We start from the raw sequence: 22296 nt of genomic DNA, 5'->3' as shown, positions 1-22296 counted from the left end.
CAACCACAATTGGGCTTTAGCTGCAGCTCGGTCACCTCTTGCACCTCCCCTTTTGGGGAGGACTCCTCCGCTGGCCAGGGGCAGGCAGGCAGGGAGGGGCTATGGGCTGTCTGAGGGGACTGGGGCCAGGTGAAGTCCAAGCCGCTGTGGCCACCCTGATGGTGATGGGGAGGGAGTCAGCTCCCCCCGCCCCCGGCCCCTGGAGCCGAGGAGCTGAGCAGCTCTTCACCTCCCCTCTTCCATTTCTGTTCTTTCTCTCCCTTAAAAGCAGGACCGTGGGCTCCTGTCAGCGGGTAGCAGGGTCTGCTCACACCCCAGTGTGAGCAGCATTGGTGACTTCATCTTTAGTTGCCTTTGTGTCCAAGGAAGAAATTGTGATGTTGTAGGACCCCTGGAGAACAGGTTTAACCCCAAAGAGAGCCTTTCTCATGGTAGAATTCCAGGTGCAAGGGGTGGGGTGAGATTTTGGGGTGAGGGGATTTCCTGGTTCTCTTCAGTTGCATCGTCCCCCTGTGGCTTCCCCTCTGTGTGTGATGGGGTCCGGCCAGGTGCTGGCCAGCGCTTCCTGGCTGTGCTGGCTGTCTCCCCAGCTCCTGGGCTGGCAGCATTCTGCGCTCTTGAGCATGCTCCCAGCTCAGCTGCTCACTGCTGTCCTGCTGGAAGCACAGGATGGAGGCCCCTGCGTCATGCACCGCCTCTGTCCGCACACTCCTCTAACCCCAGGGGTGTGCAGAGAAGGGATCACAGCCGGGAGAGGGCTCAGCGTGAAAGTGTGCTTGTGTGTAGAAGGTAGTGTGTAGTGGGCGATGTATGGATGGTGTGTGTGCATAGGTGTGTGCACTAGGTGGAGTGTGTGTGGGAGGTGTGTGTGCCTAGTGGTATGGGGGGCAGTGTGTGTGTGTGCTATAGGTGTGAGTGTACGTGGAGCCTGTGTGTCAGTGTGCTTGCGGGGTGGTGTGTGTGAGATGGTTTGTGGAAGTGTGATGGTTTGTGTGTGGGATGGTGTGTGTCAGTGTGTGTGTGCATGTGACGTGTGTGCATGTGACTGTAGGTTTTGGGCAGTGGCCTCTGTCTGCCGTTCTTTCCCTTCCCATAAAAGGAAAGGAAGAGAAGAAAGAAAGGGGAAGGCCTGAGTGGAAAGACAGAGGGAGGAGCCATTTGCCCCCCTGGTTGGAACAGAATCTTCATTGTCACCCCACAGGGAAACAACTGGTCCCCTACCATCTTCATTCCCCTAGTCCCTCTTCTTGTGTCCTTGGATAGTTCTGGGAGGAGTGGTCCAGACATGGATACTGAGGAGTGTCAGAGGATAGAGGGCCATTGCAGCCTGATTCACAGAAATAGTGAACACACTTGACTTTGATGTGCAGTGTGGGGCGTCCTTGTCTAGAGGCTGTGTCCGTGAACTCCGGGGGCTTGGTGCCCTCCCTGCAAGAGGACTGAGTGTGAGAACTCATCTCCAGCCACCAAGCATCCTTGGTGGCCATGCCCTATTCCAGGTGCTGAGGACATATGGGTGACCAAAACAAAGGAGTCTGTTGTTCTTATGGGGCCAGTGTTCTATGAGCTGGAGACAGAATAGAACATGAGCCAGTGGACAGATTCCCAAAGAAGATGTGAGATAGTGAGGGACACCAAGCAGAGATGAAACTAGGTGATGGGATGAGGGGACTGGGAATGCAAACTCTGATGCACAAGAGGGTCCAACCTTGGGAAGATCAGGGAAGTGGCTGAGTTTGAACAGCTATGGAAGGACCCCAGGTGGGGACCCGTGCATGGAGGTGGGAGATGAGGGGGCCATGGTGGGATTCAGGGAGCAGCATTGGAGGTGGACGTCGAGGTAGGTGGGGCTGGATCACCGAGCTGCTGCAGGTCAAGGCAGGAGTTTGGATTTTAAGAGTGATCAGAAACCATCGGGAGGTTCGAGACATTTGGACAGCACCGTGTGATTTATGCCTTTGGAAGATACTCCTGTGCTATGGGAGAATGGATCACAGGGAGAACGAAAACCCCATTGAAGAGGCCATTGCAGGGTCCAGGTGAGGGGTGGTCAGGGAAGAGATGGAGAGAATGTGTGGACTTGGGATATGTTCTGGAAGCAGAGCTGAGAGGATGCTGAGCTGGAATTATGGGTAACCCTGATTTCTGGCTCGAACAACAACGATGCGGCCACTTACTAGGAGGGAGAAGATGAGGGGAGGGACAGATTCGGGGTGGAGCAGGTAGAAATCAAGAGTTTGGTTTAGGCCATGTTTGGGTTGAGATGTCAAATAGACCTCCACCTGGAAATGCCAAGGTCAGGGTTGATATGCAGAGAGTCATTAGCATATAGATGGTATTTTAAGGCTTGGAAGCATGAGGTCACTGAGGGACAGTGTCTAGCCAGAGAGCAGAGGGAGGCTGGGGCTTTCCAAGAAGAAGGCTAAGATGAGGGTGAGAGGGGAACATCTGGGAAGCTGAGACAGGCACGAGTTTCAAGAGAAAGGAAGTGACCGTCCATGCCCGGTGCCAAGTAGGAGAAGCTTGGAGGAGCTACCATCTGACTCGGCACGTGGGGCAGTGGTGGTCTGGGGACCTCGTCCTTGAGGAGGGCGGGGTGAAAGGTCAGTCTGGGGAGTTTGCAGGAGAGAACGTGCGGTGAGCAGGTTATAAGAGCAACCAGAGATGCCCTTTCAAGCTTTAATATGAATGAGAGCAGCCAAGCAGGGGCTGGGGGTTAGTGGTCTAGGGGGAGTGGTCTTGGTTTCGGTTTTGCTCTGTTTTGTGGTGGGCAGTGATGGCGGCACAATTCTGTGCTATTGGGAATGGTCCGTGAGTCTCTCACGGAGAAATTGAAGGGCATAAGAGGGGAAGAGTGGTGTCAGGAGGGATGCCCTTGAACAGTGCAGGGGGACGGTCCACGTGGTGCACTGGAGTACAAGAGGCAGGGCAGACTTCACCCCCTAATGTCAGAGAGAAGGCATGACTCAAGCTTCTCGTACATGGCCATTCAGCCGCACCTGGCGTGGAGCGTCATCTCCTCTTTCTGGACCATATGTGAGATGGTTTGGTTGATGCTGAGTGGGAAGGTGAGGGGATTTCTCTAGGACTTTTCTGTCTACGGCAGCTTGCTGTAGTCTGAATGTTAGTGTTGCCCCCAAATTCGTATTTTGAAATCCTAACTCCTGATGTGAGGGCATTAGGAGATGGAATCTCTGGAAGCTGATCAGGTCATGAGGACAGAGCTCTCATGAATGGGATTAGTGCCCTTAGGAAAGGGCCCAGAGAGCTTCCTCACCCTTTCTGACCACAGAGGATGCAGAAAAGAGGGCTGTCCACGAGCCAGAAATTGAGCCCTCACCAGACACAGAATCTGTAGCTCTGGAGGCTGAAAAAGAAGTAAGAAGTAAACTTCTGTTATTTACAAGCCACCCTATCTGTAGTGTTTTTGTTATAGCAGCCCACAGATACTAAGGCAGTATAATTGGGTGGGAGAGACAGTCTAGGGAGACTGAGACAGGAGAAGAATAAATGGTCATTTTAAAGCATTTGAGGCTTGAGGGCAAGGATTTAAGATGACACCATTCATCCTGTTTGTGTGTGTTTCCGGGTGACAGTCAGCTGCTCGAAGGGTGGTTAGGCTTCCCCAGGGTTGTTGGAGGTCAGGGTGTTTTCCTGGAGGCCAGGAAGTCTGGGCTGGGGGAGGAGGGCGTAAGGACAGGGTATGGGATGGTTGAGGGAGAACAAGTGTTGGGCCAGTGGGTCAGGGTCTGGGGGAGGTTGAGAAATTGCTGGAGTAGGAGTTCCAGAGAGGGATCCGGGCGGTAAGGAGATAGATGGTGGTCTGAGGTTGAGACGTTTGGTATGGATGTTATGAAGGCCAAGAACATGACCACCACAGCCCTGAGGAGCCAGGGCTAGGAGGAGATCACCAGAAGTGGGAGACAGATGAGCAGGAAGGCCATGGTGGGTGGGTGGGAACAAGGGTAGGGTGAGCCAGGTGTGAGACTGCTCCCCACAGGAATGGTGGGTTGGTAGGGATAGCCCCACAGGGGAGTGGGGCGGTGGACTGGTGGCATGACCTTCGCATCAAGACAGATGGCACGAAGTGGGGAGGAGAAGGGACTCTCTCTTACCTTATGGGCTTGGAGGTCGGCTCTGCAGGAGCTCCCCAGTGGCCCTTTCTGTCATTAGTGTGTTAAATGATTTAGTTGCTAATTTTGCCAAATGCATCGACTTTTACTCAACTCCATTTTGGGATTATTTAAAAAGTTTTTAGAAATTCATACTGAATGGGTTTCACGTCTTTGGAAGGTTTTTGCAGATGTTCTTTGTGACTGTGTTTTAAGATATATTGAGTTTTTTTTCCTTTTGATTTTTTTTTTAAAAAAATCTAAGTGTCATGAGTCAATATAGACTTCTTATGAGAAAAGTGTATTTCATAGTCAGTAACAAAATTTTCTCTTCTGATTTGTCCCAAATCCTACAATCACTCACCACAGAATGAAAAATGTCAAGGAAAGATTTAGGTTAGTCACATCAATTTGATATGCCTCAATTTTGGTTTTTACTTGTTACCAAATACAAAATTAAAACTGACACGCCATTGTGGGGACTGGTGTGAGAATGGCAAAGTCCCTAAATCAGTCCCTCCAACCCCAAAACTATATGTCAAAGAAACAGGGGATTCACATGTGGCTGAAAATGTACCTTCAACTGCGAAAGGATGGCACTTAAATTTCTAATTGTGAGAACCACAAAATTAAGACTCATCTGCCTTTTTGAAGAATTGGAGAAAGAATTTTAAACGTGGTTAAAAGTTGATGAAATATAAAATAATATTCAAAAGCATCAAAATTGATTTTTTTTCATTGATTTTCAGTGAGTTTTCCATTCATCAAATTGATTTTTGGTGGTTTGGCTGGCTTCCAAAAATCCAGCTTCCCTTGGAGAATGCTTGGGGTGACTGCGGTGTTGCCATGGGGCTGTTGAGGTGAGGGGAAGTTCAGAGAAGGGTTGAGATAGAAAGGGCTGGGGTCGCACTGGGATTTCCAGGGCAGGTTTGAGGAGCATAGGGCCTGGGACACACAGAGCAGTCGGGGATAGGAGTTTGGGTCCCTCTGAGTCTCTGGACTTACCTGAGAGGACAGGGAGCTGAGGCAATGGGATTGGTCCTGTCATCTTGGAGAAGCTGAGGTACATACCACTTCTCGCTAGTTACTAAGGAAGTCCGGCCCACCACTCCCACAAGAGCAGAGCCCAGAATTGAGAAGGTGCTGTAGTCCCGTTCAAGCAGGCTTCTGGGATGGAAAAGACGAGGTCAGGAGCCCTCCTCTTGCTCATGAGGGAGAGACTTCGAACTCTTTTCTTTAAAGGGCATGGTGTGCGGAAGCTGGAGCACAAGGTCTGGCCCTGTCTATGAGCAGGGCAGGAATGGAGAGATGGGAGGAAGGATCTTTCTAACCAGGGGACAGTTTTTTTTTTAACAAGTTTTTATTGCATACGCACCGTGATGTGGAATCTTTGAGAGACATTGTGTTAGTTATCTGTTCATGGCCACAGTGAATGACCTGAGACAGCTAATTTACCAAGATAAAAGGCTTATTTAGTTCACAGTTTTGGAAATTCAGTCAAAGATTAGGAGCCCCATTGGTCACCCATCATGGAGGGAGTAGGTATGGGAGCAAACATCTTGAACCTGAACCAGGAGTGGGTGGACCAGACTCAGACTTTGGTGACTATTCTCTCTTGAGAACTACCTTCCAAGAGCATGACCTCAATGAGCTATGGACCTCGCACAAAGCCCCACCTCCTAAGGTTCCCAGACCTCCCAATAGTGCCACCCTGGGGACCAAGCCTTTAGTATATGGGCCTTCTGGGGACACCCATTACACCCAGGCCAAGGCTGGCGTTTTCATCCACATCGACCTGTCCAATCCTTGTGTAGGCGGGTGGGTGTCATGTCCCAGTTTGCAGATGAGGCTCAAGAAGTTACATACATAACCTGTGGGCTCTTGCTCTGCCAGTCAGTGGCCCAGCCCCTGGTGGTCCTCCATCTCCCAAGCCACTGCTGGGACAGAGTCTGCACTCTTAACCAGTAGCCCCAGCTGCAGGGTGATCTGGGCATTTGCTTGCTTGGTTCTGGGCTCTCCCTTCACTGGACTGTAAGCTCTGGGCAGGCAGGAGCCTGCTGCTTTTGCTCATCTTTCCATCAGCGCCTGACCCATGGGGGGAGCTCAGTAAGTGCTGCTTGTAAAAGTGCATCCGAGGTTGAAGGTCCCTGAGGGTGAGACGTGTCGGGGTGGTGCCTGGGTGGTTGCAACCCCACAGGGAAGGCTGGGCCTGGAGGTCTCTTCTGGCCTCTCCCTCTTGCTTCCTGTTCTTCCTGCCTTCCATTCCACCCTGGGGGAGTTGGCTTAGTCTACATTTCATTGCTAATACACCCCCAATTATTTGGCTTCTGTCGACCATCATCCTTCTTCCTTTGGGAAACTCTTTGTCTTCAATTCCATGAAACCAACACCTCTTGATTTTCCTCCAACTCAAGGTCCACTCTTCCTAGTCTCTACTCATCCGTACCTCAGGGATCTGTCTTGGGTTCTTTTCTCTTCTTTATTTTCACCTCAATCTAGGTGACTTTGTTGAGTTAAGTGGCTTTAAGGAGCCTCTCATGTCAGTTACGCCGGTCTGGTATCTCTAGCCCAGGTCATCTCCTAACTCCAGCCTGCAGATCCTTGGCCTTGTCGCCATCTCACCTGGACACCTTTGGGCCTGGTGCACTTACCAAATTCAGATCAGAACTGTCCGTTTGGTCCTGCCCGTCCTTCGGAGGTTTTCCTGTTTCATGAAATGCTGTCACCATCCATCTGGTGCTTAGTGCCCCAACCCAGGAATCTTCCTTGAGAGTTCTCTCTCCTCCCACTCAGCATCTAGCCAATCTCGTTAGTGTTATCCCTAAGTTACATGCAGAATGGCCTCATTTCTTGCCATCTCTGTGGGGTGACCACCCCACCCAAACCTCCACCTCTGCACCTGCTACTGCAGCAGCCTGTTCCTCATCTTCTCCTTACCCCTCCATGGATATTCTGTTTTCTCTATGATGGCAAATGAGCTCCTGTAGTTCCCTCCTTCATTCTCTCCAAGTGCTTATTATTTTAGAGCAAAACCTAAAGCTCTTATCCTGTCCTGCAAGGTGTTGTGGCTGTCCCCTGATGGTGCCTCTGACTTCTTTTCTAACTTTTGCCTTGTTTGGGAAATTCCAGCCATCATAGTTTTTTTTTTTTTTTTTTTTTTTTTACAGGGAATATGCCAAGCTCATTCCTGTCTCTTATGCACCTGCTCTTCTTTCTGCTGGGAATTTCCTTACATTGGATTTTTTTGTTGTTGTTGTTACTGGGGATCAAAACCAAGGGTGCTTAACCACTGAGCCACATCCCCAGCCCTTTTAAAAATACTTTATTTAGAGACAGATTCTTGCTAAGTTGCTTAGGCTTTGCTAAGATGCTGAGGCTGGCCTTGAACTTGTGATCCTCCTACCTCAGCCTTCTGAGGTGCTGGAATTACAGGTGTGTGCCTCTGTGCCCAGCATATTTGACTTTTTTCATGTGTGTGTGTCACTCCTGCCCATCATTGTATCTCAGTTCAACATCACTTCCTCTCTTTGTGCCCTGAATTTCCTTATCCTATTCATTGCACTTATCAACCTTAAATTATTTCATTTATTTGTGTGTTTATTACCAGACTCACACAGGAAGAAAAGCCCCTGTAGAGTAGGGATTCTGTCTTTCTTGTTCACAGCTAGATTTCTAGGGCCTGGCATATTGTCATAGAAATATTTGGTGACTGACAGCTGCTGGATCGACTGCTAACTGCAGGGCCATGGCTGTTTGTGGTGTGGTCAGGAGCCTGTGTGTGTGTGTGTGTGTGTGTGTGTGTGTGCACGCACACACACACACATACATACAGTGGTGTTTGCACAGGAGCAGGTAGATTCCTTTGAGTCTGCCGTGGTTGACGTGTGGTTCCTGCCCACAGGAACCCAATGGGACAGGGGTGCTCTCCCAGGCCCTCCACTCCCCAGCATCTCACCCTGGTGTGTCAGATGGGTAGGCAGGAGAGTCACCAAATGTGAAAGATCATATGGTTCAAAACCCATCAATTTTCATGAGAAGAAATGAGACCCAGACCTTGAGAGGGGTAGGGGTTTCCCTGGAGTCTTGAATAACCAGGAGAAGTGGATACAGGGTTAGGACCCAGGTTCTCTGAACCCCCACTTGAGTGGCAGAGCCATACAGCCTGGCCGGAGGACTCAGGAAGGGCTCAGGGGCAGACATGGCAGAGCGGCAAATAGGGTCTAGGAGCAAGGGACCAGCTGTCAGTTTCCTGGAAGGGCAAGAAGGGACGGTGAGACATATGGGTCCCCCATTGGCTTGGGAGTATTATAGAACAGTGACCCTCTTGCTTCCATTCCTGCAGGGAGAGGCCCCTTTGTGGTTGGAAAGTCTATCTGGATGAGTTGGGAACAGAGAGGTGGGCAGGGGGAATGAAAATCCCACAGAGAACATGCTAGGAGACAGCAGAGGGTCACAGGCCACCTTCTGTTGGGGGTGGGTCTGGTAAACTGTGTGCTGGGTGGGTGGGTGGCTGGGTATGTCCACAAATGGGCCATGGGCGGCTCAGCCTCACCTCTAGGTGCTGGTTCTTATGCTTTGGAAGGTGGCTTCCAAATAACGGGGAGCTTGTGAAATTTTGTGCCTGGGTGCCAGCCACAAAGGGCCTGATGCGGCAGGTCCTGCTTAGGGCCAGAGAGTCACAGGTGCACCAGAGTTGGAGCTCCTCTCTCTAGGTGAGCCATTTTCTTTGAGCACACACAGTGGCTGCTGGAGTGTGAGATGCATGTGGAAAAAACATTTTTAATTTCAAGAGCAGTGCCTTTTAATGTGCTAGAAGAATCCAGAGCAAATGGTGATGCTATCATTTGGGATAAATCTAAAATTTAACAAGCGAGTCAGGGAAATTTTTAAAAATTCATTTAAGAATTCAGGGATTTAAAGAAGATCAATTCAATATTCACACAGGTGGTACGGTAAACAGGGCCCAAATTATATTGGTGATACTGGGTAACTGAGGTTTGAGCAGCCCAGCTTTATACATGTCCAACAGCTATTTAGAGAATATCAATGTGAAGGATGCTCACAGGTCCCCTGGCCTGGATGCCCCACTGTCTGGGGACAGCCCAGTGCTGCTGATGAGCCATTGGCTCAGAGCAGTACCCCCAGGGAGAAGAGATGAGATGGACTTGGCCAGCCAGGGTGTGGGCAGGGATGCGGGGAGGGGTGCCAGGAGGCTGCCTGGGAGCCTCAGTTGTGAAGCCCCTCCTGCCCCTGTGCAAGTGGCTGTGGTCCCCTCGCCTGGCTTTCACAGAGCGATGAGAAAAGAAGGGGATAAAGAAGCTAGGACATGTCCCCGGGGCTGAGGCTGGCAGGATGAATTTGCTGAGGTTTTGGAAAGTGCCAAGGGTCATTAAATCCCTTGTCGCCTCTCTTGGGCAGCTGTTGCCATTTACCACTTGGCCCATCTCTGCTCTTCTCTGAAGGCCTGGGCGACCCACCAGGGCCAAGTGGCAACATGTGCCGGGGACAGGCTGTCCTAGGTCAGCCAGGCCTGGCGTGAATTTCCAGCTCCCAAGTCCCTCAGTTCTCTGCAGTGGGCAGGGGTGGGGAGCGAGAGAGGCCTAAGGTTCTGGCATCCTCATCCCTGCCCTGGGCACCTTTTGGCTTCGGGCTGAGCCTGAAGCGCTGGCTGAGGAGCAGCAGGGGTCCTGGAGGGCGAGCTGCCTTGGAATCTCCCACTCCTTTCTGCCCAGTGAGGGCCAGGAGCCTTCGGGTGGGTAGAAAGGCAGTGGGAGGGCTGGGCGGGGGAGGCTGTGCTGGGGATGAGCTCTCCACCGTGTGTGTGTGTGCACCTGTGCGTGCTGAGCCCTGTCCTGACTGACGGGCTCCTGGCGAAGCTGGATGGGCGTCTTGCTTAGAGAGAAGCTGGCGGAGGTGGGTCTTTCTCCATAGTGCAGCACGGCCCCATCCTGGGGTTCTCACCTGCAGGATCAGAGGGCCATCTTTCCTGGTAGCTGTTGGTGTTGCCACATTTCTTTTTTTCTTTCTTTTCCTTTTTTTCTAGGAAATTTACCAAGTTCGGGCCCAGGGGTTTACATTTCCCACCCCCCTAGCAAATGCTTTCACTATTCAGGCTCCAAATGGAAGCCACTGAGGCTATAATTACACTGGCATTAGCTCAGGAACATGCTGAGAGGAGCGGGAACAGAGCACCTGGGGAGCCCAGAAGCAGCCACAGGCCTAAATTAGCTGCTGTTCTGCTTGCGGTCGTCGCCTGATCCTCCGCGGAGTCCCTCCTTGTCTTTCCTCCACCTCAGCCCCAGGCCTCCGTGCTCTTCCCTCCCCACTGCCAGCCGGCATGTGACAGGTGCATGGAGCCGCTGGTCTGGGAGAACCCTGCACAGAGGGCTTGGTGTTGACAGGCGTCCTTGGGTCCTTGCCTGGCCACACGGAATGGTTTGATGGCAGCTCAGATGCCCCAGCGTGGCCCCGAGTCTCTTGGCCGGCTCTGCAGAATTGCCTCTTGTCATTTCCCCCTGGGCTTCCGTTGCCAGGCATGATGAATTGCTTTCTGCTCCTCCCAGCCTCTGCCCCTGGGTCCCCTCTGCCGGGGCCCTTCCTGCTCTCTGACTCTTTCTGAGCAGAAGCATTGCTCTGTCCACCACTCTGCAGCTCCAGGTGGGTGCTCTGTACCCCGACTTCTTCAACTCAGAGCTTAGCATTAGTATTGGCTCCAGCTGCTCCTCTGTCCTCAGCTGGATTTCGTGCAGGGTTTCGTGTGGACTGTCTAGCACATAGTAAGTCCTCAATAAAGATGTATGATGTTAGGATTAAGAAAACAATCATTGACTCCTTTTTGGTCTGAATTTCCCTCAACTCTTTTTTGGAGTGTTTTTGGTTCTCAGCAAAATTGAGAGCAGGTAAAGAGAGTTCCCATTTGCTTCCTGCCCCTAAATGCACACAGCCTCTCCATGATCCACATCCCCAGTGTGTCTGTTAGAGCTGATGACCCTGCGGCCCCACGCCATTACCACCAGCAGCCCATAGCTGACATTGGGTTCACGCTTGGTGGTGTCCGTCCCATGGCTTTGGACAAATGCACAATGACATGTTCCCACCATTACAGTGTTGTTTTATTGCCCTAAAAACACTCTGTGCTGCCGGGCTGAAGCAGGAGGATCGCAGGTTCAAAGCCAGCCTCAGCAACTTAGCAAGGCCCTAAGCAACCCAGCGAGACCTTGTCTCTAAAATATAAAAAACGGCTGGGGATATGGCCTAGTGGGTAAGCACCCCAGAGTTCAATCCTTGATGCCAAAAAACCTCCTCAAAACAAAAAACAAAAAAGCCTCTGTTCTTCACATGTTCATCATCTTCTTCTTTCCCCTGAGTCCTAATGACCACTTTTTTTTCCTGACTCTGTGTTTTCCCTTTTCCAAAATGTCATATAGTTGGAATCGCATGTTTGGCTTATGGCCTGTGAGCCGCCTCCATGTCTTTTCATGGCTCGGTAGCTCATTTCCTTTTATTACTGAATGATATTCTCTTGTCTGGTTGCACCACCACTGCCCCCTTTATTTTTCCAACAAGGTAGAGGAACTTTTCCTTTCCTGTCTTTGTAGGGCTGCTGGCCAGCCAGGTGTTGGGGAGAGTGACTCAGTCTCCTTCCATCAGTCATCCCCCAGCCTTCACTCTGAGCCGCTTCTGGCCCCACATTGATACTTGATTACCCATGGTCTTGTAGTGACCCCTGTGGCCTGCTCCGGGTCAGTTTTGCTTCCTTAATGCTATTGGAAACTTCTATTTTTTTGAGGACTTGCTATAAAGTAGACATTGTTCTAAGTACATTTATCCTTTTGCTGATTGAATACTTGATCAGCACCCCTGTGTCGGACACATGGTCTACGAGCACAGCATGCCCACCCAGCTCCTGCCTTCATGGAGCTTGCATTTGATTCAAACAAGCAAATGAGTGAGCATGTACAGTGGCAGGTGGTGCTGAGTGCCATGGGAAGATAGATCCGAGTGGGAGGGAATGCAGCGTGGGGTGGTTTTTACGTGCAGTGTGGTCAAGGAAGACTCCCCGATGAGGTAACATTTGAGCAGAGACCTGAGACAAATGAGGGAAATTGCTGTGTGGTCACAGGGAGAAGGGAAGAATCTTTCAGATCTGGGAAACAGCAATTGCAAAGGCCCTGAGGCCAGGCCACAGTGGCATGTTCCAGGAAGATCACAGAAGCCAGTGTTGGAACAGAGTGAGCTGGGTGAAGGGAGTAGGAGGCCAGGTTCCATGAAGCAGTGCAGGTGAAGAGATCTCATATGCATTGCTGACAAGGAATTCTAAGTGTTTCAGTACCATGTTAAAAGGTGAAGGGAGATGGGCAAGATTAATAACTATGTTTGTCCAACATATCTCCAAAACATATATCCCTCCAATGTGTAATCAAAAGTAAAAAAAAAGGGCTGGGATTATGGCTCAGCGGTAGGGCGCTTAGGCAAGACCCAGGTTCGATTCTCAGCACCACATAAAAATAAAGGCATTGTGTTGTGTCCATCTACAGAAAAGATTCATTCTCTCTCTCTCTCTAAAAAAAAAAATAGTGAGGTACTTTTTTTTCCTTATCAATTTTTCACAATTTCGTATTTTGAAATCTTGTGTACACATTCAAAATGTACCAGCTACATTTCAAGTTCAATGCCATCTGTGGCTTGTGCTTGTGGACAGCACAAGTACGGAATCTCGCAGGTCACGCTGAGGTCTGGAATGAGATGGGGAAGCCAGCGGGGGCTCGGAGCCCCAGGAATGATACCTGTCTGCTGTAGGTTCCGGAAGGTTGTCATTCCAGCTGCTGTGATGAGAGAAGGCTGTCCTGGGTGGGGCAGAGGGCAAGAGGGGACCTGCAGGAGGCTTTTGCAGGCACAGAGTGATGGCAGCTTGGACTGTGGTCGCAGTAGTGGTGGGTTAAGGGGAGGACGCTGGACACTTGCAGGCTGGGCCTCTGGGTTTTCTGGTGTGTGTGAATAAGAGTCAAGGACACGTCAAGAGCTTTGTCCCTGGGTACTAGAGAGTGCAGCTGTTCACAGCAGGATGAGGGAGACTGTCAGGGTGAGGGTGGCCTTGGGGGTCTGGGTTTGAGGTGTGGGTGTTGGGCTTTCAGGCAGAGTTGTCGGGAGGAGTTGGAAGGGTGAGCCTGGGGCAACACAGCACTCAGTAGGAATGACCAAGCAGCTGACACCAGGCTGTCTGCCGCAAGTGCTCGGCCTCCTTTGGCCATTGCTGGACCATACATGGGGAGAGGAAAACCCCCAAAACCTCAGTAGGATGGGAGAGGAGGGGATGAGAGGCTGTGCCAATCTGCAGCCCTAAGCCAGCGGTTCTTCCTGGTGAAGGTGGTGACCGGGCTCCCTCTCTGTCTTGCTGCCCGTGTGCTGAGTGACCTGATGGCCCCCTGCCCATCAGGGCTTCAGTTTCCTTGTCTATAAGATAAAGAGGTTGGGATGGAGGATCTGTCCCCTGGCTCTCGGGAGGGCATGTGCTGTCTGAGTCCCACCCTCTCCGTCTGCCTGTCCACAGGCCAGATGGGAGGTGGTCTATAGGTGGCAACTGGTTGGCGGGAAAGGGTCTGGTGGTCCTGAGCCATGAGCCTCCTTAGAACAACTGAGCCTTGTAGGGAGGGGCAGGACCGCAGAGGCAGCATAGCGATTCCTGGAAATACTGCTTTGTGCCAAGACATTTGGGCAGTGGCACCTCATTACACTGAGGTGGAGTCCAGCACACCTGCCCTGTGGCTGGTGGTGCACGAGCTCCTCACATCTGCAGGACTCCCAGCTCAGGGCTTCCTTTTTAGGTGGCAGTAGCAGTCACATTTCCCTGGATAAGAGGGAGCATTTGAATATCTAGGGGCAGTTTCTGTGGTCAGTTGGCGGGGTTGGGAGGCTGCTTGTGCCCTGGCTGCTGAAGACCCTTAACCAGCACTGTGCCCCTCTAAGAGCCAGTGGTGCCCTTTCCCTGAGGCACTGCTCAGGTGTGCTCCCGAGGGCAGTCAGGGTCCCCTTAGTTGTGTGACCTTGAGCCACTCACCCTGATTCCTGCGTTGGTGAACATGGTCATGCACACTTCATTGCTTGCCTTTTATGCTCGAGATAGGACTTTGGACTAAGTCATCCTAATAGCTGCCCAGCACACCCTGTGCCCAGCACTGTCCTGAGTTATTTCTGGATGTGATATTAACGCCTTCAATTCTTACCACGACCTCAGGAGGTGGGTCCTGTGAAGCGATTGGTTTCACAGAGGAGGAAACTGAGGCAGAGGGGGCATGGGAAGCCATGCTGATCTCGGGGCCTCTGACCTGTGCTGTGCTTTCCCCTCCAGGGACCGGGGCAGACCCTGCGGTCAGCGCCAAGAGCAACCATTGCCTGGATGCTGCCAAGGCCTGCAACCTGAACGACAACTGCAAGAAGCTGCGCTCCTCCTACATCTCCATCTGCAACCGCGAGATCTCACCCACCGAGCGCTGCAACCGCCGCAAGTGCCACAAGGCCCTGCGCCAGTTCTTCGACCGGGTGCCCAGCGAGTACACCTACCGCATGCTCTTCTGCTCCTGCCAAGACCAGGCATGTGCCGAGCGCCGCCGGCAAACCATCCTGCCCAGCTGCTCCTACGAGGACAAGGAGAAGCCCAACTGCCTGGACCTCCGCAGCCTGTGCCGGACGGACCACCTGTGCCGGTAGGAGCGCTCAGCGCCTCTGGGGCACTGACTTGAGGGTGCTGTGTCGCTGCCTGGTTTTTCCCCTTCTCTGCATTCCTTGGGGTCCACTGCCAGGGGCTGAGGTTAAAGCCAATGTGGACACGTGCAGAACACGTTGCCGTGCATTCTTTCCCTTCCCTCACCTCTCTGTTCATCCACAGATCCATTCATCATCCGTCATCCACTCCCCCGTTCACTCATTGGTTCATTCATTCAACATGGGTTTCTGTTTTGGTATCAGGGATTGAACTCAGGGGCACTCAACCACTGAGCCCTATTTTGTATTTCATTTAGAGACAGGGTCTCACTGAGTTGCTTAGCACCCAGCTTTTGCTGAGGCTGGCTTTGAACTCTCGATCCTCCTGCCTCAGCCTCCTGAGCTGTGGGGATGACAGGCGTGTGCCACCATGCCCCGCTTCAACCTGGGTTTCTTGTTTGCCTACTCGGAGCTCAGCCTCAGAGGAAGCCAAGATGAACCACCCAGGAGCTAATGATTTAAAATCCTAGAATCCTGGAGTCTTGGAAGGAAGGACCTTCAGAGAATTTAGTTCTACTTCTAAAGGAAGCCCCTCCTAAGGTCCCAGCAGAGGAGGGTGCTCTTGTGGACCCACGAGGCCACTCCTGGTGGACTGCAATCTGAGCTGGGCTAATGCTGGGTGAGAAATGGGTTCTGAAGTCTAATGATGCTGGGTTCAAATTCTGAGGTTCACCACCTCCTAGCTGCGTGACTTTGAGCAAGTTTTAAGGATTTCCTCAGCTTCCATCCCTTTACCTGTGAAACAGGAATAAAAATACCCACATCTGACATGATCATTGGATTACATGTGTCCAAAGCTTAACACAGAGCCTGGCACTCAGTACGTGCTTAATAAGTGTGGCTTAATTATTAGGAAGTGCTTTTTGTTTGTTATAGTGACTTGCAATTTGCGTCTTGGCAATTCTTGTGTTTTTCTTGTTTGTTATGAAATGTTTCTCCAGCCCCTGTTGTGGACAAAATGATTCTAAGGCCTGGGTATACAGAGGCGGACACAGTGCTCTCCAAGGAGTGGGGAAGCACAAGGAGAGAAGTGGTCCTAGTTCATAGGGATGAGGTTGGGGTCTTCTAGAGGAGGGAGCACAAGAGAGGGGCACTGGCCTTAAATTGAGGCTTGGGAAATGAGATGGAGAAAAGACGTCTAGGGGCGAGTCAGTCAGAAAGGGCTGGAGACAGGGAGTGGCTCGTGGGGACGGGAGGGGTGGGTGCTTGTGGAGTGGGCTATACCCGGGAGGCTGTTGGATTGGCAGGGATTGCGATAGTTGCAGGTGTTTAGAGATTGTTGGCTGTGTTCTGGACACTGTTGTAAAGGCTTCGTGTCTCATTTAATCTTGCAACAAGGCTGTGAGGTCGGCATTGCTATCATCTTTATCTGTCAGGTGAGAAAACAGAGAAAGTGTCTTCCCAAGGTCCCACAGCGCACATTTCAGAGCTGGCATCCCTGTGGTACTACTTTCTTGCCCCTGTGGCATACTGTCCTGGACTCGGGCAGTGACCATGGGGGTGGAGAAAAGTCAAGTGTTTCAGAGGAGAGTGGCAGGTAGACTTGAAAGAACTGGGTGACTGAATGATAGTTCCCTGGAGGCAAGAACCATTTCTGCTTGGTTTACTCTCCACCTCCTCCTGCACCTGGACCCTGGTGCCTGGTGAGAGCCTCCATCCACATTTCTTGAGGGCATCAGTGGGTGGCCTCTGCAGGGTTTTCTGGGTGAATAACTATGGAGTGATGGAGCCTTTCATGGTGTTAGACTCCTAGCATTAGAGGACCCTGTGGACTGTTGACATTCCCACAGCAACATCTGGGGGACTCGTGGGTCTGGAACTCAGTCCTAAGGCTGGAGGAGGGATGGCTGAGGAGTAGGATCTCGGGCAGCTTGTTGGTGATGGGAGCTGCAGCAGGGGGTGGTGTAGGCGGGTTGGTGGAACACTCTAAGGGTCCAAGCTGGACATGCCTGCGGGTTTGGGGATTTTCAGTGCTCAGGTGAGGAATGCAGCTGTTGGTGTGGGCGGCCAGGGCAGAGACTTACTGGAAACACTAGTGCTTGCGTAAGAGAGGGGTAGAGGAGGTGCAGCATGAGCTGGGAGGCCAGGGAGGGTGGAGGACAACCAGAAACCAAAGAGAAGGGGGCTTCAGAGGGAGGGAGTGGCCAAGCCTCTGTGCCTTGAAGACTGCACTTGTGTGTGTGTGTGTGTGTGTGTGTGTGTGTGTGTGTGTGGTGAAAGCCAGGTTGCTGTGGCTGAGGTGTGGCAGAGAGGCAGAAGTGTAGGTATTGCTTCAGAAGGAAGCAGGGCTGGGGCCGGGGCCTGGAGATGGACTGGGGGCAGGCACTGCTGCTTTCCAACGTGCAGGAGCTGGACTGCATGCCCACTGAAGGGGAAATGCTACTTTGGCTGGGAAACAAGCTCTGTTGGGGTTCCAAGATGGAGCAGGGGTTAGCTACAGGCTCAGGAAAGCCCTGGAGAGATGGTGGGCTTTTCTGCTTAATTAAAACGATGCACCTTATATGCAGACCGATGGAGGTGATTTGAAATATACCTGTGCCTACAACCCAGGAGGGTTAGCAGAAATGGAGACCCTCAAAGGCAGGAGCTAGCAAGGGCCTCCACTGGTGGAGTGCTGATCTGAGGCTTTGAGCTTCAGGGTCCCTGGGATGGGCCACATGAGTCCTAGACATGATATAGTGGGTGCACTGATTCTTACATCCGGTCTCTTCCTCTCCTTGGGCTAAATGCGGGAGTAAGCTTGCCAGGCTGTGTCATACACAGCAATGCACAGTGACAGAGCATATGGGAACCAGGCTTGAAGGGGCTGGTAAGGACCAGCATGACCCCAGCTCAGGATCCCTTGCCAGAGGGCAGGCCAGGGAAGCCCAGGAACAATACTGTTGTTTCAGGAACTCAGCTAGGCGAGTGCTCTACTGCTGTGTCCCAACCCCAGCCCCTAAAAGGGTTTTTTGTTTGTTTTTCCAGAGATGGGGAAGCTGGGAACAGGAGAATCGGGTGATAAATGTCACATCATGGAACCAGAATGGGTGTTTAAACATGGCTATGCGTTGGGAGGGTTGCTGCTGAGGACTCCCAGGAGCGGTGTGTGGACAGGTTCTGGGGGGGCTGAGCCAAACATGCTGGCACTTGTGTAGGCATATGGATTTCAACAGCAGCACCCCAGGGCTCATGGACAGTGTTGCACCTACACTGTTGTTTCAGGGACTCAGCTCGCTGAAGTAGGAAATTCGGGTTGCCTAGGTGTGGTGGGCTCCTGTCTTGAACCAGGGCATTCCTCCAACCCACGTCTGCCCAACTCCCACCCACTGTGGTGCCCACCCACATGCAGATTGAAAGTTCCTGCCCAGAGGAGGGAGGGGAAGAATGAGGACGGACCCCGCGTTTAGGACGAGTCTGGCAGGGACCTGGGGATGTTGTACCCAGCAAAGTGCCCTCTAGAGGACTTTACTCATGACTCAGAGCTGGGGCTTGAGGTGAGCTGGGAGACATGTTAGGGAGAACCAGAGATGAGATGCAGAGATGACAGGCAGAGGGTGGATGGAGGTGACAGGCAGAAACCTGCCTCTTTTCCTTACTGTGCCTGTGGCCTCCTCAGTGGCCCTGAATGGACCATTTCACTCCTGTGCCCACAGTTTTGTCACTGATCAGACAAGGATGCTTAACCAAGGCATCTCCGAGGACCCTCTGGGGTCTTGCAGTCTGCGGCTTTGATTCTGTCCACGTGGATTTCCAGGCTGCCTGCTTTGATCCTGTCCGCGTGGCTTTCCTGTGCCTGACCCTGCCACTTGGGGTCATGCTCCTGGAGACATGAGCTTGGCTTAAGAGGAAATTCCAAACCCTCCCCAGGGTACGTGGTATGGAAGGGTGGGTTTGAAAGGCCCTTTTTACCAGTGTTTTCCCAGGAGTGGGCCTGGGAGGAGATGCGACATCTTTCCAGCTTTTGCAAGCCTGACCTGTTGACCCTTGCCTCGCTCACCCCAGCAACCATGGAGATGACCAGATGGCACCGGAAGGTTCCAGATGGCTGGAGAGGAGCCTCTGCAGGGTGGGAAGTGGGCTTGGCTCTGCCTTGTGCATGGAAAGGGGTGCTGTTCTCTTCCTTCCTTTGTTGGACTTGGCCTCCTTCACATTTCTGCCCTCCAGGTGGGCTCCGCGGCTAGAAATCTTGGGAAAGCACAATGTTGGGCACTTGGAGCAGGAACTAGAGGCCCCTCCAGTTGCTGGAAAATTTAATGAGCAAAGCTGGCTTGATGGGGTCCAGGAAAGCCTCTTTGGGACTGAGAGTCCTGAAATGAGGCCCTATCTTTAGGCATCTCCCAGAATATTTCCCATGCTGAAGGGCTGCAGTTCTGGTCCTGACATAGCCAGGCCTGCCTGGCGCCTCTGGCCATTCCTTCTGCTTAGGGAGTTGACCTAGTTATGGCCAAGCTTCTCATGGACAAGTCCTGGCCCAGGAGTCTTGGGGCAGCTCTGCCAAAGCCTACCTGGCACCTCATTAAAGCCAGTCCACTGATGTGCTGTGAGGCGCACCTTGTGGCAGCCCTATATGATGTCACCTGTGTGATGTGCTACAGACTCTGCTGTGCTGTCTTATTAAATGTCACTACTGATAAAGTGTTGGAGGTTTTCGTTGATCTGGGTTTGAAGAAACCTTGTTTAAACAAGGATATCTGTTCGCTGGGCCTTGGGGTTATTGGAAGCACTTCTGAATTCTCCCACGTCCTTTGGAGCAGGGTCAGAGGCGCCTTTGGGAAGGGTGCTTGCTGCTCCACCCCCAGTTCCAGCTGGCTTAGCAGTAACATGCCAGGAGCCCCAGCTCTGCCTTGTGCCTTTGCCCAGTTCACACCACACCCTCTGAGCCCTGGGCTGCAGACTTCAGTTAACCAGAGATCTAGGAAGACAGGATAGGCATTTCCTTCAAGACGTTTGGATATGGAACCAGGAAAGCCCTGGAACTTGTTGGAATGAATCTGTGGAGTTTGGCTGGATTCTGTTTGGTTCTCCAGTGGGCCATGATCTGCAATTTTTTTTAAAAAGCACGACCTTTCAATTTCTATTCTCTCAGCTATGCTCTTTGCAAAGATGTTCTTAGAGAGTGGTGTGTGTATGTGTGTGTGAGAGAGAGAGGAGAGAGAAGTGGTGACCGTGAGGAGGATGATTCTGTTGTCCTGTAAACTGTGTCCCTTATAGGCCACATTTGGAAACAGCCCTCTTCAATGTCCTGTTCTTCTTCATCTGCCAGGAGGATATAAATATCTCCTTGCTGGCCCTGTGCCATCTGTGGGGCTGTAACTTAACCTCTGGGTTCTGGGGATGTGTATAAATAGACTCCAGCCTGGAGCTACCCCAGCAGTCCAGGCCCCTTTGTGTAGTGATGCTGTCCTTGTCTGCGAGGATCATTGGGATGCAGAGGGAGTTGGTCCCTCCCTGGGGGCTGTCTTGGGGTGTAGAGAAGTACCTCCAGCCAGATCTCCTCTTGCCTGGTAGGGGATGAACAAGTCTGGGATTTGATTCTTGGCTCCTTGGGACTGTCACTCAGCTTCTTTTTGACTCTGTAGGATTTGTTGGCTCGTGTTTGTAGCAGATCATTTCTAACTGGCTTTAAGTCATTGTTTACATATGGGTGGGTGACTTAGAAGAGTCCAGACATTCATCTCTTTTAAGGGAGAATTCTTTTTTTTTTATTGTTTTATTTTTTTTTTTAATTTTTTATTGTTGGTTGTTCAAAACATTACAAATTTCTTGACATATCATATTCCACACTTTGATTCAAGTGGGTTATGAACTCCCACCTTCACCCCATACACAGATTGCAGAATCACATCAGTTACACATCCATTGATTTACAAATTGCCATACTAGTGTCTGTTGTGCTCCGCTGCCTTTCCCATCCTCCACCATCCCCCCTCCCCACCTCTCCCCTCCCCTCCCCTCCTCTCTCTCTACCCGCTCCACTGTATAACCCTGAGGGTCTCCTTCCATTTCCATGCAATTTCCCTTCTCTCTCCCTTTCCCTCCCACCTCTCATCCCTGTTAAATGTTAATCTTCTTCTCCTGCTCTTCGTCCCTACTCTGATCTTAGTTACTCTCCTTATATCAAAGAAGACATTTGGCATTTGTTTTTTAGGGATTGGCTAGCTTCACTTAGCATAATCTGCTCTAATGCCATCCATTTAAGGGAGAATTCTTGAAGACCTTGAAATTGTACACTGAGTTTTGGGTATATCTTCTAGAGAGAAACTTGTTGCATCCATTAGCTTCTCCAAGGATTCCTTGGTCTCCTAAAGTTGGAGAACCTCAGCTTTCTCTGAAAGATGGACTTGGACGGGATCCCTAGAGAATGATGTCGAATCTGCCTCCTGGCTCTGTAAGCAAAGAGGACTGTGATTGATTAGTGCTGCCTGCCCCAGGCACCCGGAAAGGCAGGATGAATCCTCAGCAGGGGTCCCGTCTGTCTTTCCTGGGTCCATTGGGTTGCCTAGAGTGGGAGACTGTGGGTCTCACGATGATTCCTCTTAATCTCTCGGTGGTTTTCTGGTCCCTGGCATTGGGTCTGGCATTGTGTTAGGGTTGGAGAGTTAATGGAGAAGGATCTGGAGGTCCTTGTCCTCCTGGGTGTTAGAGTCTAGTGACAGGACACTGTGTTCATCACCTCTGTGGTGGAAGAAGAGCCACATTATAGTTAGAGAGCATGTTTGCTTAGCTTCTCTTAAAATCCCACTTCTACTCTGCCACCTCCTAGGTCCACGGTGGTGGCCTTGGAGGGCATTCCTTTCTTGGGGGCAATGAGCCTGAAGCAGATAAGTCTCTGAGAGGCCTTGGTGGCCTCTGCTCAAGGCCAACCTCAGAGCAGAGCTGTTCCCTGGATCTGCCATGCTGACCAAGGGCTGCTCCCCGGGGAGCTCTGCCAGCGCAGGCTCCTCAGCCCTGTTGGAGATGAGAACTGCCTTCCCCGTGCACCCCGCGCTGGCCTCTGTTGCTGCTCTCACCTTACACTCCGGGCCAAGGGCATCCAAATGGCTCTTCCTGGAAGTTCTGTGCATGTTGAGACAAGGCTGGTGTGTGGAATATTACTTTCCTGAAGGCTCTGGGGAAATATGCTCAGAAGGAAGCCCCAACCTAGATACCTACTTTGCAAGAGAGGGCTTGTGCGTCTTGCTGCGCCTTGCCTGCTCTCCAGGCATTGCCCTTGCAGATGAGGCACAGCCCTTCCTAGTGAGATGGGGCTGTAGTTAAGGACCCATCTTGTCCTTAGGGGATGGATAAGAGTGATCCCTTCAGTGAGAGGCCATTTATTCAGAGTGTGGGGATTAGAGCCCACACAGTCTGTTCCCCTAGCAGCCTTCACCTGTGGCTGGCCTGTGTGTTTGCTCACACAGGGCAGACACGCCTTCAGTCACCCATCATGGGGGCCCTACTG

At 51.7% G+C, this 22296-nt stretch overlaps 1 protein-coding gene across 2 annotated transcripts in view; it reads left to right on the top strand.

The window, feature by feature from the left end:
- The window catches only part of Gfra2 (GDNF family receptor alpha 2), an 85252-nt gene that overhangs the window by 19039 nt on the left and 43917 nt on the right, over nt 1-22296 (top strand). For both annotated transcript variants that reach the window (XM_027927158.3, XM_027927157.3), the window contains one exon: nt 14461-14815. In XM_027927158.3, coding sequence (XP_027782959.2) covers nt 14461-14815 — 355 coding nt within the window. The remainder of the gene's footprint in view (nt 1-14460; nt 14816-22296) is intronic.

The sequence above is a fragment of the Marmota flaviventris genome, chromosome 3, assembly GCF_047511675.1.
Source record: "Marmota flaviventris isolate mMarFla1 chromosome 3, mMarFla1.hap1, whole genome shotgun sequence".
Lineage (NCBI taxonomy): Eukaryota > Metazoa > Chordata > Mammalia > Rodentia > Sciuridae > Marmota > Marmota flaviventris.
This window is presented reverse-complemented; position numbering and strand designations above follow the sequence as displayed.